Source organism: Odontomachus brunneus, unplaced genomic scaffold (assembly GCF_010583005.1).
Source record: "Odontomachus brunneus isolate Ranch 3 - 2012 unplaced genomic scaffold, Obru_v1 Obru_scaffold_106, whole genome shotgun sequence".
Lineage (NCBI taxonomy): Eukaryota > Metazoa > Arthropoda > Insecta > Hymenoptera > Formicidae > Odontomachus > Odontomachus brunneus.
In genome coordinates, this window is record NW_022639556.1 from 478,670 (window position 1) to 496,370 (window position 17,701).

The 17,701-nt window shown below is 41.6% G+C and overlaps 2 protein-coding genes across 4 annotated transcripts in view; one reads left to right on the forward strand and one right to left on the reverse strand.

Moving 5' to 3' along the window:
• Positions 1-1,642: 1,642 nt before the first annotated feature.
• LOC116849110 (CD109 antigen) lies at positions 1,643-11,500 on the forward strand. 2 transcript variants are annotated; one of them, XM_032825934.1, is made up of 6 exons: positions 1,643-1,882; positions 2,423-2,605; positions 2,713-6,748; positions 6,818-7,011; positions 7,105-7,385; positions 7,513-11,500. In XM_032825934.1, the coding sequence occupies exons 2-6, from the start codon at positions 2,427-2,429 to the stop codon at positions 7,713-7,715; spliced, it is 4,893 nt and encodes a 1,630-aa protein (XP_032681825.1). In that variant the 5' UTR covers positions 1,643-1,882; positions 2,423-2,426; the 3' UTR covers positions 7,716-11,500. The 2 variants fall into 2 exon arrangements, with proteins under 2 accessions (XP_032681825.1, XP_032681826.1); XM_032825935.1 differs by lacking the exon at positions 1,643-1,882 and adding an exon at positions 1,917-2,045.
• A 1,678-nt stretch (positions 11,501-13,178) lies between these two features.
• The window catches only part of LOC116849111 (synaptic vesicle membrane protein VAT-1 homolog-like), a 33,131-nt gene continuing 28,608 nt past the window's right edge, over positions 13,179-17,701 (reverse strand). For both annotated transcript variants that reach the window (XM_032825937.1, XM_032825936.1), the window contains 4 exons: positions 17,025-17,173; positions 16,779-16,938; positions 16,207-16,633; positions 13,179-16,102 (listed from right to left, as the gene is read on the reverse strand). In XM_032825937.1, the coding sequence (XP_032681828.1) occupies positions 16,077-16,102; positions 16,207-16,633; positions 16,779-16,938; positions 17,025-17,173 (762 nt within the window). In that variant the 3' untranslated portion in view covers positions 13,179-16,076. The remainder of the gene's footprint in view (positions 16,103-16,206; positions 16,634-16,778; positions 16,939-17,024; positions 17,174-17,701) is intronic.

Consider the following 17,701-nt stretch of genomic DNA (forward strand, 5'->3'; position numbering starts at 1 on the left):
TTAACTTAAAAAAATATTTGTTAAATTTTAGAAAATATATAATAAATATAAAGAAATATTTTTTTAAATTTGTAAAATAAGCTGTAAAATTATGAATTTATAAATAAAAAAAGTGATTTCTTTGATTTAAAATATCTATATATATAAGAATAAACAAGTGATTTCTTTACAAGGAGAAAATTAGTGTTTTTAAACGTAAAACTGTTTAAATAAATATTTGCTTGTTTTAAAAATAAATAAAATACAAGTACTAGGTATGTAAATATGAAACCGGAATTTTTGTATAGAAAACCCAGGTAGCAAAGTGACGTCTAAAGACGTCATTAAGACGTTATTAAGACGTCTATGACGTTTTAATGACGTCTTTAGACGTCACCTTGCTACCTGGCAATACACGTTTATTGTATGAAACGTCAGGACATAGATGGGTAACCAGCGGTATACCGCTTGGGATCGAAATTGTCGCAGGAGGATTCATGAAAATTTGGAATGTGTCGACAACTTTCGATATCTAGAAATATCATAGTAAGAATCATTGATAATTACTTATTTTCAGTATTAAAAATACTGGATAATAAGTAATTATCAATGATTCTTAGTATGATATTTCTATAAGGATAGTTTACGAGACATGAGAAAATTAGGAATATAAGTATATTTTTGTAAACATTATGATATTCTCATTTTTCACCTTTGCATAATAATTCTCAGTATTTGATTACTATCAATATTTAACAGTAATTTTATTATCAGTATTCACCAGAAATTAAGTACTGGCCAAAAAATTACTGAATTACTGGTAATATTTAATCACTAATAATTTTTCAGTATTTTTTAGTATGATATTTCTATAATCTTTAAATATTTTAATGTGTACATTTAAACATATATATAACTGACAAATAATGCAGGAACAAATATATATTTCCGTTTCACAATTTCTTTATTTAAATTGCGTATGATATATATATATTTTTTTTTTCTTAATAGAAACACTACAGTATGTGTAAAGGTCGTTCTACATTAGTTGCAAGTCGATTGCAACTCTTGTTGCGACAGCCAATCAGAAGCGTCAATAGCACCATTAATGCTTCTGATTGGCTGTCGCAATAAGAATTGCGTCTGTGTGATCGGCTTGCAACTTATGTAGAACGACCTTTATATATACTATAGCATTTCTAGTATTAGAGCACCCGGGTAGGGAATATGAACGCAGTCATAGAGAGATGTTATCAGAATATTTTTAGGACATCCTTTGAAGATGTGAGCTATCTGAAAATAGCTAATATATTATTGGCTAATATAAATTTATTCGCATTGATTGAACTTTTTACACTTTCATACTTATGCCCAATTTTTTCACCTCCGATTAATGGCTCCTGCACACAGGACGCGGTAATGCTTGCCGCACGGCGGAAGTTCGCGCGACAGCTAATCAATATACTGCTTTTCGTAATAACCTTTTAGCTCTTACGGAAAAATAACATATTGATTGGCTGTCGCGCGGACTTTCACCGCGCGGCAAACATTACCACGTCCTGTGTGCAGGAACCATTACAGTCATCATAAACCGGCCTTTATGTTCATGTTGGGAATAGCTTCATTTGCTATCCGTGAATGTAAGATAGCGCGTCGCTAGCTGGGACTGATTTTTCGTGTAACATTCCAATCTGAACGAATGGCGTGTCGCGCATCACCAACGGCAAAACACGAGTTTGTAACGGGCCACTCCTCATCATTCATGAGTTATTACACAATGCTCGTTTTCAACGTTGTTTTTTAGTATTATTCTTCGTCACACGTTACGCGGTGATGCTTATCGTGCGCAGCTGTCTGTGATACGTGATCTCGATCAGTTCAGCCAATAAATTGTGACCCTAAGGTGAGTCCTGATGACACATACGATTCGAAGAATGCGCGTTTGGGCGTTGACCGCTGCGCGTCTAATTCCGCGTTCTATTACTGATTTTGCTTCTCACGCGTCTCATTGCGTGAATTTTGACACATTAAATTTTGCGACGTCGCCTACGAGTCAGCATTATCATGTAAGCATATGATATCATTTATTTATATAAAGAATCAAGTGCGTTTAACAAGCTTTGCATGTACTGTCAATAGACGATGGAAGTAAAGAAGCAATTAAACGCGATGACGAGTAGGCGTGTCAAAAACCACATCTATGTCATATCTCCGTAGATATGTATTTCTTAGTTGGATGTTTGTATAATATTGTATAAATTGTATATTAACTTTATATGTATACTTGTTTGTGTACTTTATACTTAACTTTTGCTGAATTTCATGTTTGTATGTTGCTATGATATTTAACAAATTTCATGCATTTGGACTATCATTTTTTAAAACAATATTTTTTAATTTTTTCCTTAACATATAAATAATAAATTTTATATATATATTGCAGAAAAATGCTGATCTGGATTCTTTTGTCATTCCTGGCTTTTGGAGATGGCCAGTTCACCCAAGAACCTACTGAATCTACTTCTAGACTTCCATGGAATCGATATGACGACAGGGATCAGAACACAGGTTTTGGATACTATGGAAATCCCTATGGTTCAAATGAAAATGTCATAATTCAAGAATCGTAAGTATCAGTACAGTTTGAGCTTAACATTAAAGTGGAATATTAATTGTTTCAGTAAATTTACTAGGAGAGATTCTGCATGACAAATAATTTTGATTTATTTACAGCATGTACTTTGTAGTAGCATCTCGCATGGTCAGACCTGGTCAAGTGTACCGAATTGCTGTGAACATCCTTCGCAGTCGACTACCCATGGTAGTACGTTCATCTATACAACGCAATGGTGTGGAAATTGCAACAGACCATCAGGAAGTGAAAGAGGGCATACCAGAAACCCTAATGATGCGTATGCCATCTACTTCTGTAGGTGGTGACTATAACCTACGTGTAGAAGGACTATATAATAATTTGAAGGGTGGTCAAGCCTTTTTGAATGAAACCAAGCTGATATTCTCTCAACGTTCCATGACCATCTTCATACAATTAAACAAGCCAGTGTACATGCAGGGCGAGACAATACGATTCAGGACAATTCCCATAGACACTGAGCTGAAAGCCTACAATAATCCTGTCGATGTATACATGCTGGACCCGAATAGACGAATCATGAGAAGATGGCTCAGCAGACAGAGCAATCTCGGCACTGTGTCGCTGTCGTATCAGCTGTCCGATCAGCCAGTATTTGGCGAATGGATCGTGCAGGTGATCGCGCAGAATCAAGTGGAAGAGAAGAAGTTCATCGTAGAGGAATATTACCAAACGCGCTTTGAGGTAAACGTAACGATGCCGGCGTTCTTCTTCGACAACGACCCCTACATCTATGGTATTGTCCAGGCGAATTACACGTCTGGCGCGCCAGTAAGAGGTAACTTGACCCTGAAAGCCAGTTTCAAACCGCTAGAGAGAACACGCAATCCCGCTATTGCGATCGAACCAATCGAGAGATATTTCAGCTTCAATGAGTACTATCCGTCTTGGTTCAGATCGCTCAATCTGTATGAAGAGAACATACCCGTCCTGAGATTTTTTAACGGCACGTACTACTTCCGGTATCCCATGAGTGAACTGTTGAATTTTGCGACGTCCATCGACGGCATGGAGGTCACTGTGGTCGCGACGGTAGGCGAGAGATTCTTGGACGAGGTGATTGTCGGCTATGCCACAGCGAGAATCTTCAATTCCACTACGAAGGTGCGCTTTCTCGGCGGCAGTCCGCAGGTTTTCAAGCCGGCGATGCCTTTCACACTGAACCTGGTCGCATCTTTCCACGACGACTCGCCGTTGCGTCCCACGCAGCTCAGGGACGCTGTGATGGAGATCCATGCGGACGTTGAATCGCGCAGCGGCGGACGTCGCACTATCGGCAACCAGTACCTCAGATCATCTCCGGAGCACGAGGGCATCTGGTCCATAAAGATGGATCTAAGAAAGCAGCTCGGACTGGAAAACGACATTGATCGCGCCCATCAAGTACTGAACGACATCACCTCTATGAGGGTATTCGCGCATATCACCGACGGCGAGGGCTACAGAGCGCAAGCCGAGCTGCTGATGCTCGTTCATGAGTCGCCGAATTTACAGCACATCAAGATCTCGACGTCCACCGAGAATCCTAAAGTCGGCGAATATATGGTGTTTCACGTACAGACCAACTTCCATATTGAGACCTTCAACTATCTCATCATGTCAAAGGGTATAATACTGTTGACTGGAGAGGACAACATGCAGCACAGCATCACGACCTTCGCTATTCCTCTGAGTTCCGAGATGGCTCCAGTCGCGACCGTCTTGGTATACTATCTGGGTCTTCATGGCGAGGTGGTGGCGGACTCGCTGACGTTCCCTGTGAACGGTATTTCGCGCAATAACTTCACCGTGTTCATCAACAACAAGAAGGCGAGGACAGGGGAACGCGTTGAGGTGGCAATCTACGGCGAACCCGGCGCATACGTCGGACTATCAGGCATCGACCGTTCCTTTTACACCATGCAAGCTGGCAACGAATTGACGTACGCAAATGTCATTACTAAGATGGCACACTTTGACGAGGAGACTAACGGCACCCACTCGCACAGTTGGCAGTATCATGACGGTGACCCGGACGAGGTCGTGTACTACCCGTCGTCCACCTTCGGCATCGACGTCAATCGCACGTTCGAATACATCGGCCTGGTGGTCTTCACAGACGCGATTATATATCGTAGATCTGATCTCTGTAATCAAACTCAAGGATACGGCGAGTGTCTGTCCGGTCGATGCTATCGGCTGGAGAAGAAATGTGACGGTGTGTTCGACTGTGAGGACGGTTCAGACGAGGTGCGCTGTGTTGAACGGAATGCCACCGAATTGGCGTTGTTCCGCAAGTGGCGGTTCAACCGGATTCAACGGCACTATGAAAACATCTGGCTGTGGAAGGACATCAATATCGGTCCGCACGGCAGGCAGATCTTCAACATCGATGTGCCCCGTAGGCCGGTTCATTGGATGATAACTGCGTTCAGTATGTCACCCAGTATCGGTTTCGGTATGCTGACAAAGGCGCTCGAGTACACCGGTGTATTGCCGTTCTACATAAACGTGGAAATGCCAACTCGCAGCAGACAAGGCGAACAGATCGGCATCCGAGTGTCTGTCTTCAATTACATGTGCTACAACATTGAGGCGACGGTGATTTTAGAAGGCTCCAAGGATTACAAATTTATTCATGTTGAGGACAACGGTATTGTGCAGTCGTATAAGCCGCGCACCTCCTTTGGCGAGCACCAATTCTTCATCTGGATACCCGCGCAGGACGCTTCCATTGTCTACCTACCTATCGTGCCAGTGAGACTCGGGGACATTCAGATTCGCGTGCACGCAAACACCCTGATCGGCAGAGACTCGGTGACTCGCACATTGCACGTGGAGGCTGACGGAGTGCCGCAGTATCGGCACGAGTCGATCCTGTTGGATCTCAGCAATCGCGCTTACGTGTTCCAATATATGCACGTCAACGTCACGGAGACGCCTATTATACCGTACGACGAGAACCGTTACTACGTGTTCGGTTCTAACAAGGCGACCATCAGTTTAGTGGGTGACGTAGTGGGGCCAATCTTCCCGACGATGCCGGTGAACGCGACGAGTCTCTTGAATCTGCCCATGGACTGTGCCGAACAGAACATGTTCAGCTTTGCCGCCAACATGTACACCACTCTGTACATGCGCTTAATCAACCAGCGCAATCGCACACTAGAGAAGGAGAGTTTCTATCATATGAACATCGGTTATCAACGACAATTGTCGTTCATGAATCTCGATGGATCGTTTAGCTTCTTCCGCACCGACTGGAATCAATCAATGCCGAGTGTCTGGCTTACGGCGTTCTGTGCGCGAATCTTTCAAGAGGCCAGCTTCTACGAGTGGGAAAATTATCTGTACATCGACCCCGATGTGATCGTGCAGGCGATCTCGTGGATACTTAAGCACCAGACGCCGGAGGGTGCGTTCTATGAGGTGACCTGGTTGCCAGACCGAAAAATGAACAGCACACTATTTATGAGGGAGGACTCGACCCGTTTCAGGAACATCAGTCTCACAGCGCACGTACTTATCACGCTTCAGAGTGTCAAAGATCTTACTGGTGGTCTAGGTTCTCAGGTGGCCTTGAGCGCGGCCAACGCCGTCAAATGGCTCGAACAAAACTTGAAAGTACTAGAAATGGAAAGCAACCCCTACGAGATAGCCATAACGGCTTACGCACTCTTGGTGTCGAAGGCCTCGATCGCTGAGCAAGTCTTTCATATTCTAATGAATCATAAGCATTCGGAAGACGGACTAATGTATTGGGGTAGAGAATATATACCAGTTCCAAACTTCAAGACGGAGAATCAAAAACCCTTTTTACTGCCGCGTTTACCCTACACATATGATGCAGAGAATATAGAAACAACCGCGTACGGCCTGCTCGTACTTGTCGCCAGGCATGAGCTCCAACTAGAGCCAATAGTGAAATGGTTAAACGCGCAGAGATTGACGGACGGCGGGTGGGCTTCCACACAGGATACCGTTTGGGCTATGAAGGCGTTGATGGAATACACCGTAAGGTCGAGGATCAGAGATGTGAGTTCGCTCACGGTGACGGTAGAGGCCACCTCTCTGCATGGAGAGATAAAAACGCTGGTTGTGAATAACAATAATCTGGCGAAACTTCAAACCATCGAGGTATGCAGCGTCTTGAAGTATTGAAATGAATCAATAATATGTGATGTCTTAATTTGTAATTTCACGTAGATACCGGAAGCATGGGGAACCGTGAAGGTGCAGGCGAAGGGCGCAGGCTACGCTATACTGCAGATGAGCGTGCAGTACAACGTGGATATCCAGAAATTCCAGACAAAGCCGCCGGTCAAAGCCTTCGATCTAGTCACCAGAGCGAATTTCCACGGCAGAAATCAGTCTCACATATCGTACATCAGTTGTCAAAAGTGAATAGATCATTGTGAATTATATTTGCTGCGCCTCGTGATATTGTCTCTACGTTTGTCTAAAACGCGTCGTTTTTTTTTTTTTTTGTACAGATGGACGAATATCAACGAATCCGCGCGCTCTGGTATGGCAGTGTTGGACGTTGGTATACCGACTGGTTACATAATCCAGCAGCAAAACTTGGACCGATACATTCTGTCGAAACAGGTGAGGAATCTTCAGAGAGCGCGCTTTCAAGACAAGAAAGTGCTTTTCTACTTCGATTACTTGGACAGCGAAGAGACATGCGTGAACTTCACGATAGAACGTTGGTATCCAGTCGCCAATATGTCGCGATATCTCGCCATCCGCGTTTACGACTATTATGCGCCAGGTACCTAAAAACCTATTACGTGCATTATACACGTCATCTTGCTATTGCAATCATTGCAACTGAGAATTAACTAAAAAATCAGATAATAGAATTAAAACATATTGAGAAATGGGCAATTTTGTTTCAGAACGCTTCAACGAATCTATATTTGATGCACTGCCCACGTACACGTTAAATATCTGTGAGGTTTGTGGTAGCTCGCAATGCCCGTACTGCCCGATTTACAACGCAGCCACACTTCTAGCCACGCCGGCAGGTTTCTTGCTTGTCGCATCGCTCATAGTGACAATAACGAGGTATTTCCGAACGCAGCAATTCAATGTCGGCTAGCAACTCTGCGCAAATGTTATAGCGTTCGATCCTTGTCCGACACAACGTCCGTTTCTATCGTCATGATTCACCATCGCTGACGAACCACAAACATACAGAACGGTACGTACAATAATGAGAAGCGTAATAGAGAGGTATTCACAATTTTATTTCTGACGATTTGAAAAGTCTGTCTTGAATAAGTGATCCAAGAGAATGATTTGCAAGAAACAATTCGATGTCCTATTATGAAATAATCGTATTATCATGAATCTCAAATTTTCTCTTTCCGTCCAATGGAAATAAGTATTTTTAGCTATTTTGGCAAGTCATTATTTATAGCTATTTTGGCAGTTCTTTTCAAGTTATATTTATGATATCAAAGGTCTATCTTTGCCGTGAATATAGTTTTATATATAATATTTTTCATAATTTAGAAATTTCAGGATCTTTTTTATATATAACATTTTTCATAATTTGAAGATGTCAGGATCTTTTTATATATTAGGTAACTTAGGGTAATTTTGGATAATTAGAGAGATCTTGGTTGTTTAAAGAGATTCTCTTTGTGTGAAATTAATATAATGATATATCTTAGGACATATAATCTTTAAATTGGTATAAAAGAAAGGTACAACTCTTTGAGTATAATGAAATGGGCTTTTCGAATAAGAATTCGTCGGTTGCTGACATAAGCTTGATAGATAATGATTTATATTATCATTGATACGTTAGTGACGTAACGTTGATTTCGATATATAGGGCAAATTTTTTAATTCATCGATGGGTCTATCGCATGATGCGCAGATACAGTAAAACGCTGTATTTGCGCATCATGCGATGGATCCATCGATGAATTAAAAAACTCGCTCATAGCCGAAGCTCAGATGTCTGAATATAGCTGTCATAATCCTTCAAATCATACAAATGTCGAGATCTCCCATATATCGAAAAGTCCCTAAATTACTCTACTTTTACACTTGGATGATATGCCAAGAAATCGTATTATCAACAGCGAACAATTGATGTTAATTTACCTACCTACCCAAGAGATAAGCTGCAACAAGTCAGAAACATAATGTATTTACTTCTAGATGCGAGAAAACGCACAAACTTATATCGTAATATTATGAGACTGCACGGTATTGAAGTAATCGTCCTCGAGAATATTGACGCAATTTCGAAAGTTTTGCGCGACATTTGCGATTTTAATATTGTTATAACGATTATTATTAATTTTTATAAATATTATAATATCCGTCCCGTTTTTAAATCTTAGCAAGCAGTTAAAGTTATATATAGTGAATCACAAAACGGCGGTTTTGTGAAAACTGAAGTTGCAGCGCTTTAAGATGTCAAAATTGAGAGGCACTGCTGACACATTCGCGCATCAATTGGTTATAATAAGAGCCGAAGCCACAGAGTAGGCACAGTAGAATGCATATGAAATACTTGATTGTTCAGAAAAAAAAGTAAATTTATATTTGCCTTTCTGGCTTGAGATGTATATTAACCCTTAGTGGCTTATGTGAAAAACGGCACCACATGTGGCCCTACATGGGTCTTTCGAGTTCGGCCCTTTTATCATATCTTTAAAGTGCAGGACTGTCAGCGATTCCAGGGGAAGAAAAGGGGAAAAAGTAACTTTTTTCACAAAAAAGTGACCATAATTAACCTTTTCAGGACGAGAGACATCTTTTAATGTTCTACAGCCTTCATGCATGTATTTCAGAAATTATCGATCCGATATTCACAAAAATTGGTATGTAGGGTCTTTTTGGGGTGTTCTTTCCAAATTTGAAGTAAAAAAATGTAAAATTCAAGATAGCGGATTAAAATATTGTAAATATTTGGCATGGTATTGATGTACGTACCAAAAGAAAACACTCAAAGACCCAGTAATCATATCGAGGCCCCACATGTGATTCATTTATGATTCATACATAGTATATATATGGATCATGTACGAACCATTTCGCAAGGGTGAGCACAAATGAGCAGATATGATAAAGTCGGGTCAGATTTAAACATTTTTTTCTTGATCAGCATTTTGAATTTCAAATATTCGATTTCAGTTCGAAAGGCTCGTGCGAATTCTAGAACGCGGCAAAAATACTTTGTCTGCACAAAGCTCTTAGGGTGAAATTACATGCAAAGTAAAAAAGCTGCGGAATAGAGAGCTGAGAGAGACGCATCTGTATGTAAATTATTTATAATATATTTTCAGCTTATAAATGAAAAAAGGGAAAAAGTGACCAAATTTGAAAAAGGTGACTATAAATGATCTCTTGAAAAAAAAGTGACAAAAAAGGAAAAAGTGACTCGCTGGCAGCCCTGAAAGTGGCTCGAAAAATCTGTAAAAATTCACGGATATACTTTTAAGTTTCTAGAACAAATATCTGTACTTCATTGTGCAAAAACCTAAAATGTAATATATCCGGGACTCTTTAACGTGCTGAGAAATTTCTATGAATAGAAACCATCCAGACTCGAAATACCTATGTAGGATCACTAAGAGTTAATTATAATACGATGACAACCTGATTTTGTCAGTTATAATTGCGTTGTCGAGTGACTTCAATGCTCGAAATGCGTCTAAACCGTTTTGTGACTTACTGTATACGGTTAAGGCATTGTACTCTTGGAGGCAAAGCATCTCAAGTACAAATCCAGCGTAATAGTCGTAGCCGGCGACTTTTACGCAGAGTTGTTAGCTATGCTATTGACCGTTATTACCAAAACAATCACGGCGAAAGTGTTCGTAGTTGTTAAACGGAAAGAAGGAAAAAGAGTATACTGAAAATAACCGCGCATAGAGTTTCGGATCTTCAATAAGGTGTCGCTTTCCTCTTTCACTCCAAATAATTTCCAGCCTGAAGATCGTTTCACGATATTTCGTAGCTTCTACTCTAATTACGAAATAGTCGTTCGCAGATCACGCCTTCGTAGTACTCGCTAACATTTCTGACTTTAGTGCTCGTTTCCGTCTCATATCTTATCTCTCAAATACGAAAGATCAATCAAAACAATACACGTGCACACACACATTAATTAATATGATCGACTAATTGTGTAAATACTAGTAGAGTATAGGAGACATAAATGTATTCCAACTCGACGCGAGTAATCGAGTGACAATGATACCGTCCTGTTTATACAGATTGTTCATGTGAATCGGAAAGACCGTAGCGTCTCCGTAATAATTAGTGCCTCGGGAGATATAAATCTATATGTATAAATATGTATCTGTTGAAACAAAAAGAAATAGAGATACATCAAAGATCTATTTTAATAACATAGCACGTATATTAGATATGTATATGAACTTATGATTCATACATAGAAAAGTTTATATATATAAGTTGTAGTTACATATAGCGTAATAAAACCGTTTACGCCACCGGTGCTTTAAGGGTCCGTCTCTTGAACGTTACTGTCACAATTCGCATACACGGCAACTTTTTACGTTAAATGTTAAAATTATTTATTACACGCGATTTTTCCCCCAAATATGAAACACCGATATTCCGACGGCGGGCCTTTAAATTGTATCCGCGTGTGCGTGACGCCATGAGATACCGTCCATGAAGAAGTCTGCTTGGCGCGATGCGAGTATAACCCTTATTTTATAGCAGTAACAAAAGCAAATTATGGAAAACCGCGATCTCCGCTCGCACAATCTGTCGAGCGACGGATCGAGAGATTAACGAAGGCAACATCTTAACATACACGTTGAATATACATACAATATATTTTTAAGTTTTTTAACCTTTATATGAATAAACAATAAAAGAGATGATTTCGTATCCCGCCTGGTGTGCCTGTCATTTTCGATTTCCCGAGCGAACCGAGCGTTTTCTCGTTTTCAGCGAGGAGAGGGTGACGAGGGTGGCGTGTCGTGTCGAAGGAGATGCGGGGTGAAGAAGATGTGCAGTCAAGTTTCGTCGCCCTGTTTTCGAAGCAATCTCTTTAATATAGCAACATAGTCAGTCTTACAATAATAAGCCAAAAATACAATCTATATGTCAAGCCTGGCGGGGAACGGGCGAAAAAGCCGTTTTTTCCTTCTCTCGTGAGCATCTTCGGCGGAAATTAATCCCGCAGCGAGAACCTCACGGCGGGAAGAGGCGCATTTTGCTTTCGCCCGGACCCCTTGACGAATTTTACAATTTTACACATAATTATAATGTATCACGTTCGTGAAACTGTAGGTCCTGCTTTCTCTCTCTCTCTCTCTCTCTCTCTCCTCTCTTTTTCTTCCTCCAACGATGCGGATTCGCACAAATAATTAGACGCACTTTTTTCTCTCTCCCTCCCTTTCTCTTTTTCATTTTTATCTATCTTCCTACCTATCGCGCCAACGGAATGGTTATCATTTTATGATTAGCCTCAACGAGCGCCCTTTTTTCGCGAAACTATACTTCGACTTCGACTACACTTCAAGCTGAAGTTCGGAAACGGACCCGCCGCGTACCCTCTGTTTTGCAGCGACTGCGAGTGATCCCTTCCTCAATCGTTATCGTTCCTCCGCGTTGATAACGATTCCTAAAATATTATCGAACATATTTCGTCAATTCGCCGATTAGTGCGGATTGTCATTGTTGAAAAGGTCTGATCGTCTCGTAAACTCCATTATAAAAGCTTGATCAAGCTTGATTAGCTAACGCGCCCGTCTCACCGCGGCGCAACGCGATAAATCTGCACTCTTATAAAACGCCTAGACATTTCTATATATCGCCGGCTACAGCTACAGAAGCACCTTCTCCGCGACCTTGACACGCTCCTAATCGAAATGCTCGCTCAAAGCTTCTCGCAGTCGTAAGATTTGCCCGCTTTGACCGTGACCATCAAAAGGGAAGATAGCGCGGAATTTCGCCGTCGCTTGGGTCCGCTTTAGGCAAACGTTTCCGTTCTGATGTGTGTACGGATAATTGAAAATCAATAATTAAGGAGCACATGCTCGCGTTTCCGTCGTCAGCTGAATCTTTTTAATCGGAGGGCGTTTGAACGCGCAAAGTATCCTTTTCTCTTTTGTCCCTCTTTCCCTTCCTCTTTCTCTTGTCAAGAGACATAAAATAACGGAGAATATACATGGAGATATACTGTCTAGCTATACAGAAAGTGTCGAAACGATGAGACGTTCGCTAAATCGAGCACGAGGTCGATCTGTAATGAAAGGAGCGCAAAACATCTCGCGAAAGCGCAATTTCGTACTTGGGCTTTTGCTGAAAGCTCGGTCGTTCGATCGATAACGTCAATTATTCTCATGCAACACGCGTTCCCTGTTGCAAAATCAATTTTTCAGGCAAACATGTTACTCTCGCTCTTTCTCTTCCTTTCTCTCTCTTTCTCGTGTGCGTTTGAAGCCCGTCCTGATCCTCTACAGCGTGTAGTAACATTCGCAACATTCTGGATTATAATCATCGTTCCTGACGTTCGTGCTACGGACCTAGATGAAAAATTAGGGCAGGAGGAAACGATCGATACAAATATATAGATATATTATAATATAATAGAGTTATTTGATGAAACATTTAAAGCCGTACAATAAAATATACAGTATGATGTGTGTCGTCGTTACTCGTGTGTGGGCGTATGTCTCGTGTGTATTCATGTCATCGGTTACCTCGTGTGTATACTTCGGGATTAAGTGTATCTTAGTGTGTTTAAAAGATGTCTCAAAATATGCAGCCACATTTATCATGTTTTTCGCAGTATTTTTTTTTATCATGTATACTTTTTTTGTCTTTTTTTTTCTTGCCTCAGATCGATACGTTTTCTTGATGAGTAAGATAGCAGTTATGTACTTTTGGACCGAGAGATTCGATACGGCAGTAATTCCTCTTGGCGCTCTTGCGCGACTTCTCTTTCTTTTTTTTTCTCTCTCTCTGATGTAAGATATTCGCGCTGAGATATATCGTTGACACATATCTTCCCCCTCGTCCGTGTCTCTTCCTCTTCTTTGCATAGTGATTTGTATAATATAGATATCGGTATACAGAGCTAGTATCAAATCCTAACGAAATCGGCTACACCAAAATTGTTCCAACATTCCGGAGAGATATGCACTTTGTTCTGCATCGGCCAGCTCCTCCGCCGAGCCGCATTCCGTCGAGGACACATCCTCGAGATCTTTTCATCCTTTCTTCTTTTTTCCTTTACTCTTATCTCAAGATCCTCTCGCGAAGGGGATCGCCTTAATCCTTTGTTTATATCACTATGAAACCTTCTTCGCTCAACAGATCACCGTTAGTGTGATAACGCGTCTTTCTCGCTATTATTCGCACGGGACGGCCGGGACAGTGCGTCACGACCATCGTCGAAAATATTACGCGAAGGTTCGAAAGTTTGAGGAAAAACCGCAATGCGGATTCAACGTAACTTGTCGGAGCGCAGTTACGCGTTCGGCTCTAGGCGACACAACTGTATTCACGCGAGATTGTGTTACATTAAAAAATGAGGCCTTGCGTATTTTACCTTTAAACTGTCGTTCCTTCTCTTATGAAAAAAGCGATATACTTTAAGCTTCTACGACGCTAATTCGTTAAATTACTCTTCATGTACATATGTTGATGCAACGTCATTAAATATGTTTATAAAATTTCATTTAAACAATAAAGTTACTCGGAGTCTTTCAAGTACATCATCGATTCGTACATCTGAATAGAAACGTTGTGGGACATTTGTATCATTGTATATCGAGAGCGCGTTCGATCTTTCCGTTAAAACTAATTCGAAAATTTCACGTAGAAATGAAATACGCCAACATTCGCTAAGATAGTAATTCTCGAAGCACTTTTCTGCCGAGTAACGTCTCTCTACTAGGCTCGTTACAGTTTCAAGCCGTAATTAATCAGTCTAATTAGATCTTCACTTAATTATCTTGTGCTATGTATCAGTTAATTCTTAATTAGATATCGAATCCGATCGTTATCCGAAATTTTTAGCGCGGCATAAACATCCACGGATGCGTTTGTTCTTAAATAAATTCATCATTACACGTCGGATTACATGCCGAAAACGTTAGCTAGAAACATTTTGAAAGCATCTCGTTGAAATATCGTTGCTAAAGATCAATGTGCATGATTTGGAGAAGGAGACAGAATGTTGATTTGGAAAATTACCGATTGCAGTCGGTTCTTAGGCAGTTATACATTTAGATACTCCTTCAAAATTGCGTAGAAAATCCCCGAAGTCTACAATTAATTTTACATAAAAACACTACAAGGTATGAAAGTATAAAAAAAGCGTTCAAATCCCAGCGAAATGCCGCGTAATACTAAATGTTATTCTCGACTTTCATGGTTATCGTTAAAATTTAAATGGATATTCCGTCCGACAAAAGTGTCAGGACGAACAATAAAGTGGTGTAAAAACATCTCTGGTACATAAAATTTACATACGAAAGTAATATGCAGCTCCGCGTTTATAGTTTTTCCACGGAAACTCGACTTCAGCGGAATTACGTTATTTTTATCCCATTATAAATTACAAATAGAGGTAATATTATATTAGTGTAAGAGAATGTTAGTATATATCGTAGTAGCAGCGATAATATTTGATACAAATAGACAGAGCCAAGTTGGATAGCTGTTGGGCAACGCCACAATTATTAAACAGCTCATATTCCCCGTTAGTTGTCCGATAAGCTCGACAAGTTCGATAAGTACGGAAAGGCTGTTGCATCCATTTTCCAAGACGATATAATAATAGCAGTAGTGATAAAAGGAAAGGCGAACACCAAGCTGCCTAACGATTATCTCATATCCAACAGCTGTTCACTTAACTCTTCGCAAAATTAACCATTTGGTCGGTGTGAAAAAATAAACATAACGTTCTTATATTCTGTAAACTACTGTGGACCGCGTCAAGATTGTTACTTCTATTTGGTTGCTTCTCTCGTTCTTACACGATACGCTGTCGTTTCTCCGCTCGCGTGGTTCGCGTGAACCCTTCTATCTCGGCGCAAATGTGAGGAGAATAGACACATGCAGATGACAAACGGTGAAGAGAGCGCCCGTGAAAGGGTCGTGAAAGAAAAAAAAAAAAAGGGTGTACCTTACAGCGCAAGCGATCGATTACTTCGCTACATTGAAATGTTTCGTCCGCGTCTCTGGCAGGCCAATCGCTCGAGGACTACCCCGCCACATTAGAATTGTTAAATCGCACGATATGAACCATGATTCTCTCTGCTTATGTATCATCTGCATGTAAATTTTGCGCGATACCACTGATGATTACTCGGGTCAAATTCTATTTTTCTTTTTCTGTTTGTTCTCGGGCAACGATGGATCGTCTCTCAGTAATAGTACTTTCCTGGGAATTCTTGATGTTTGTGGGCATCAGTTTTTCTGTCTTATAGGATTAGTTACTACTGCTAATTCAGCTAGATTCCTTTTCTTTCGAATCTGAAACAAGAGATACGAGCGAATCTTCTTGCCTCTCTCTCTTTAATTTTCAAGCCATACGGAATAAACTAAGCGCTTTTACATTTGATTTTCTTTTTCCTTACCGCTATCAGATTTGTCTTCGGAGGTGCCATTTGTCAATTCCGGTTCCTTTTTCTTCTCTCCCTCCTCCGATTCTACGCTGGACGCCTTCTTCTCCTCCTGATTCGCGGCCTTCTTGTCCTTCGCCTTGCCTTTAGCCGGTGTAGCTGGTTTGGGCTTTGGCTCCAGACTCGGATCCAGAACGATCTTACCGATGTTCTTGCGATCGTGCATTTTTTGCATTGCCTCGGGCACATCCTCCAGCGCCCACGTCGAGTCCACCACCGGCTTAATCTTGCCCTCGCTCCACAATGTGTACACTTGGTTCACTGCCCGTCGTACAAACGCGTGACTGCCGTGCCGGTACATCAAGTGGCGCAGATTCAATCCGGACAGTGTCTTGTTCTCGTCAAACAGCTTTATAGGTGACACTTTGTCGACTTGCCACCACTGAAAACGTCAAATAACAAAGCGCGCATTAGGCTCATTGAGGAAAGACGTAGCAAAAGAATGTTCACAGTAATAAACGAGCCATCAAAGTACACAAAATCTCGATAAATTGGAAGATCGATCAGCTGAACTAAAAACTACGTACTGATCGCGCTGCGGAGAAGAAGCTCTTGGTTTCCCCGGTGACGACGTTGCTGGATCCATAAAGGATGTATTTGCCCATTGGTTTCAAGAGGGCGTAGCCCTTGTTACATTCCTCGCCACACAGGCAATCTAAAACGATGTCCACGCCCTCGGACGAAATTCTGCAAGTTCACAGAGACACATGTTACAAATTCGTGAGGTTCCCTTTCGGATTCCCTAGCGGCCAAACGCGATATCGCTTACGTACTTTCGGACTTCGTTGCTGTAGTCCGTGCCGCGCTCCAAAAGATAGTCGATGGTTCCGGCGGCTTTGAGAGCCTCGTGCTTGGATTTGCTGCAGACGCCGAAGATAGTCACGTCCTTCACGGTTTTCGCGAGCTGGACCACCGCTTGACCCTAAATTAGATGGAAGCAAAAAAACATATGCAAAGTAATGTCTCCGATTGCCGATTCTTAGCGCTTCGCTGAGAACAGGGATATGATACGCGAGGTACTTGCTAAAAAGTGTACTGGCCACACTTCTCGCCCGTTCTTTCACGATGTGCGAGGGCCCGCTTTTTGCCGAGAAAATCTAGCTGCGCGCCGAACACTCGTCACGTCGTGCGAGCTACGGCGCGCCCGTAATGCTACGCCCCGGAGGAAGGATGAGACGGGATTAAGAGAGGAGAAAAAAAAAAGGAACGCGAGCCGCGTGCTGTAGTCGCTCGAGATTTTCAACAGAAGCGGCATACATTATTTCCGAGAATCGCGTTCGTTGCTTTCCATTTCTCTCCGCCTCCTCGTCGAGAATTCGATACCCAGCGATGCCGGCGATGCTGCGCGAGCGGCGGTGCTCCTTCGGGCTCGAGCAAGAACATAAATGAGAAGAAAAAGACGAGCAGAGAGGGAGAGATGAGTGGAAGCAGGAGGAGAGAGAGAGAGAGA

Excerpts from the sequence above, each read along its gene's own strand:
- LOC116849110 (XM_032825934.1), top strand. The coding sequence starts at position 2,427 with ATGCTGATCTGGATTCTTTTGTCATTCCTGGCTTTTGGAGATGGCCAG. Across the intron at positions 2,606-2,712 it reads AATGTCATAATTCAAGAATC|CATGTACTTTGTAGTAGCAT; the intron begins GTAAGTATCAGT and ends ATTTATTTACAG. Across the intron at positions 7,386-7,512 it reads TTACGACTATTATGCGCCAG|AACGCTTCAACGAATCTATA; the intron begins GTACCTAAAAAC and ends ATTTTGTTTCAG.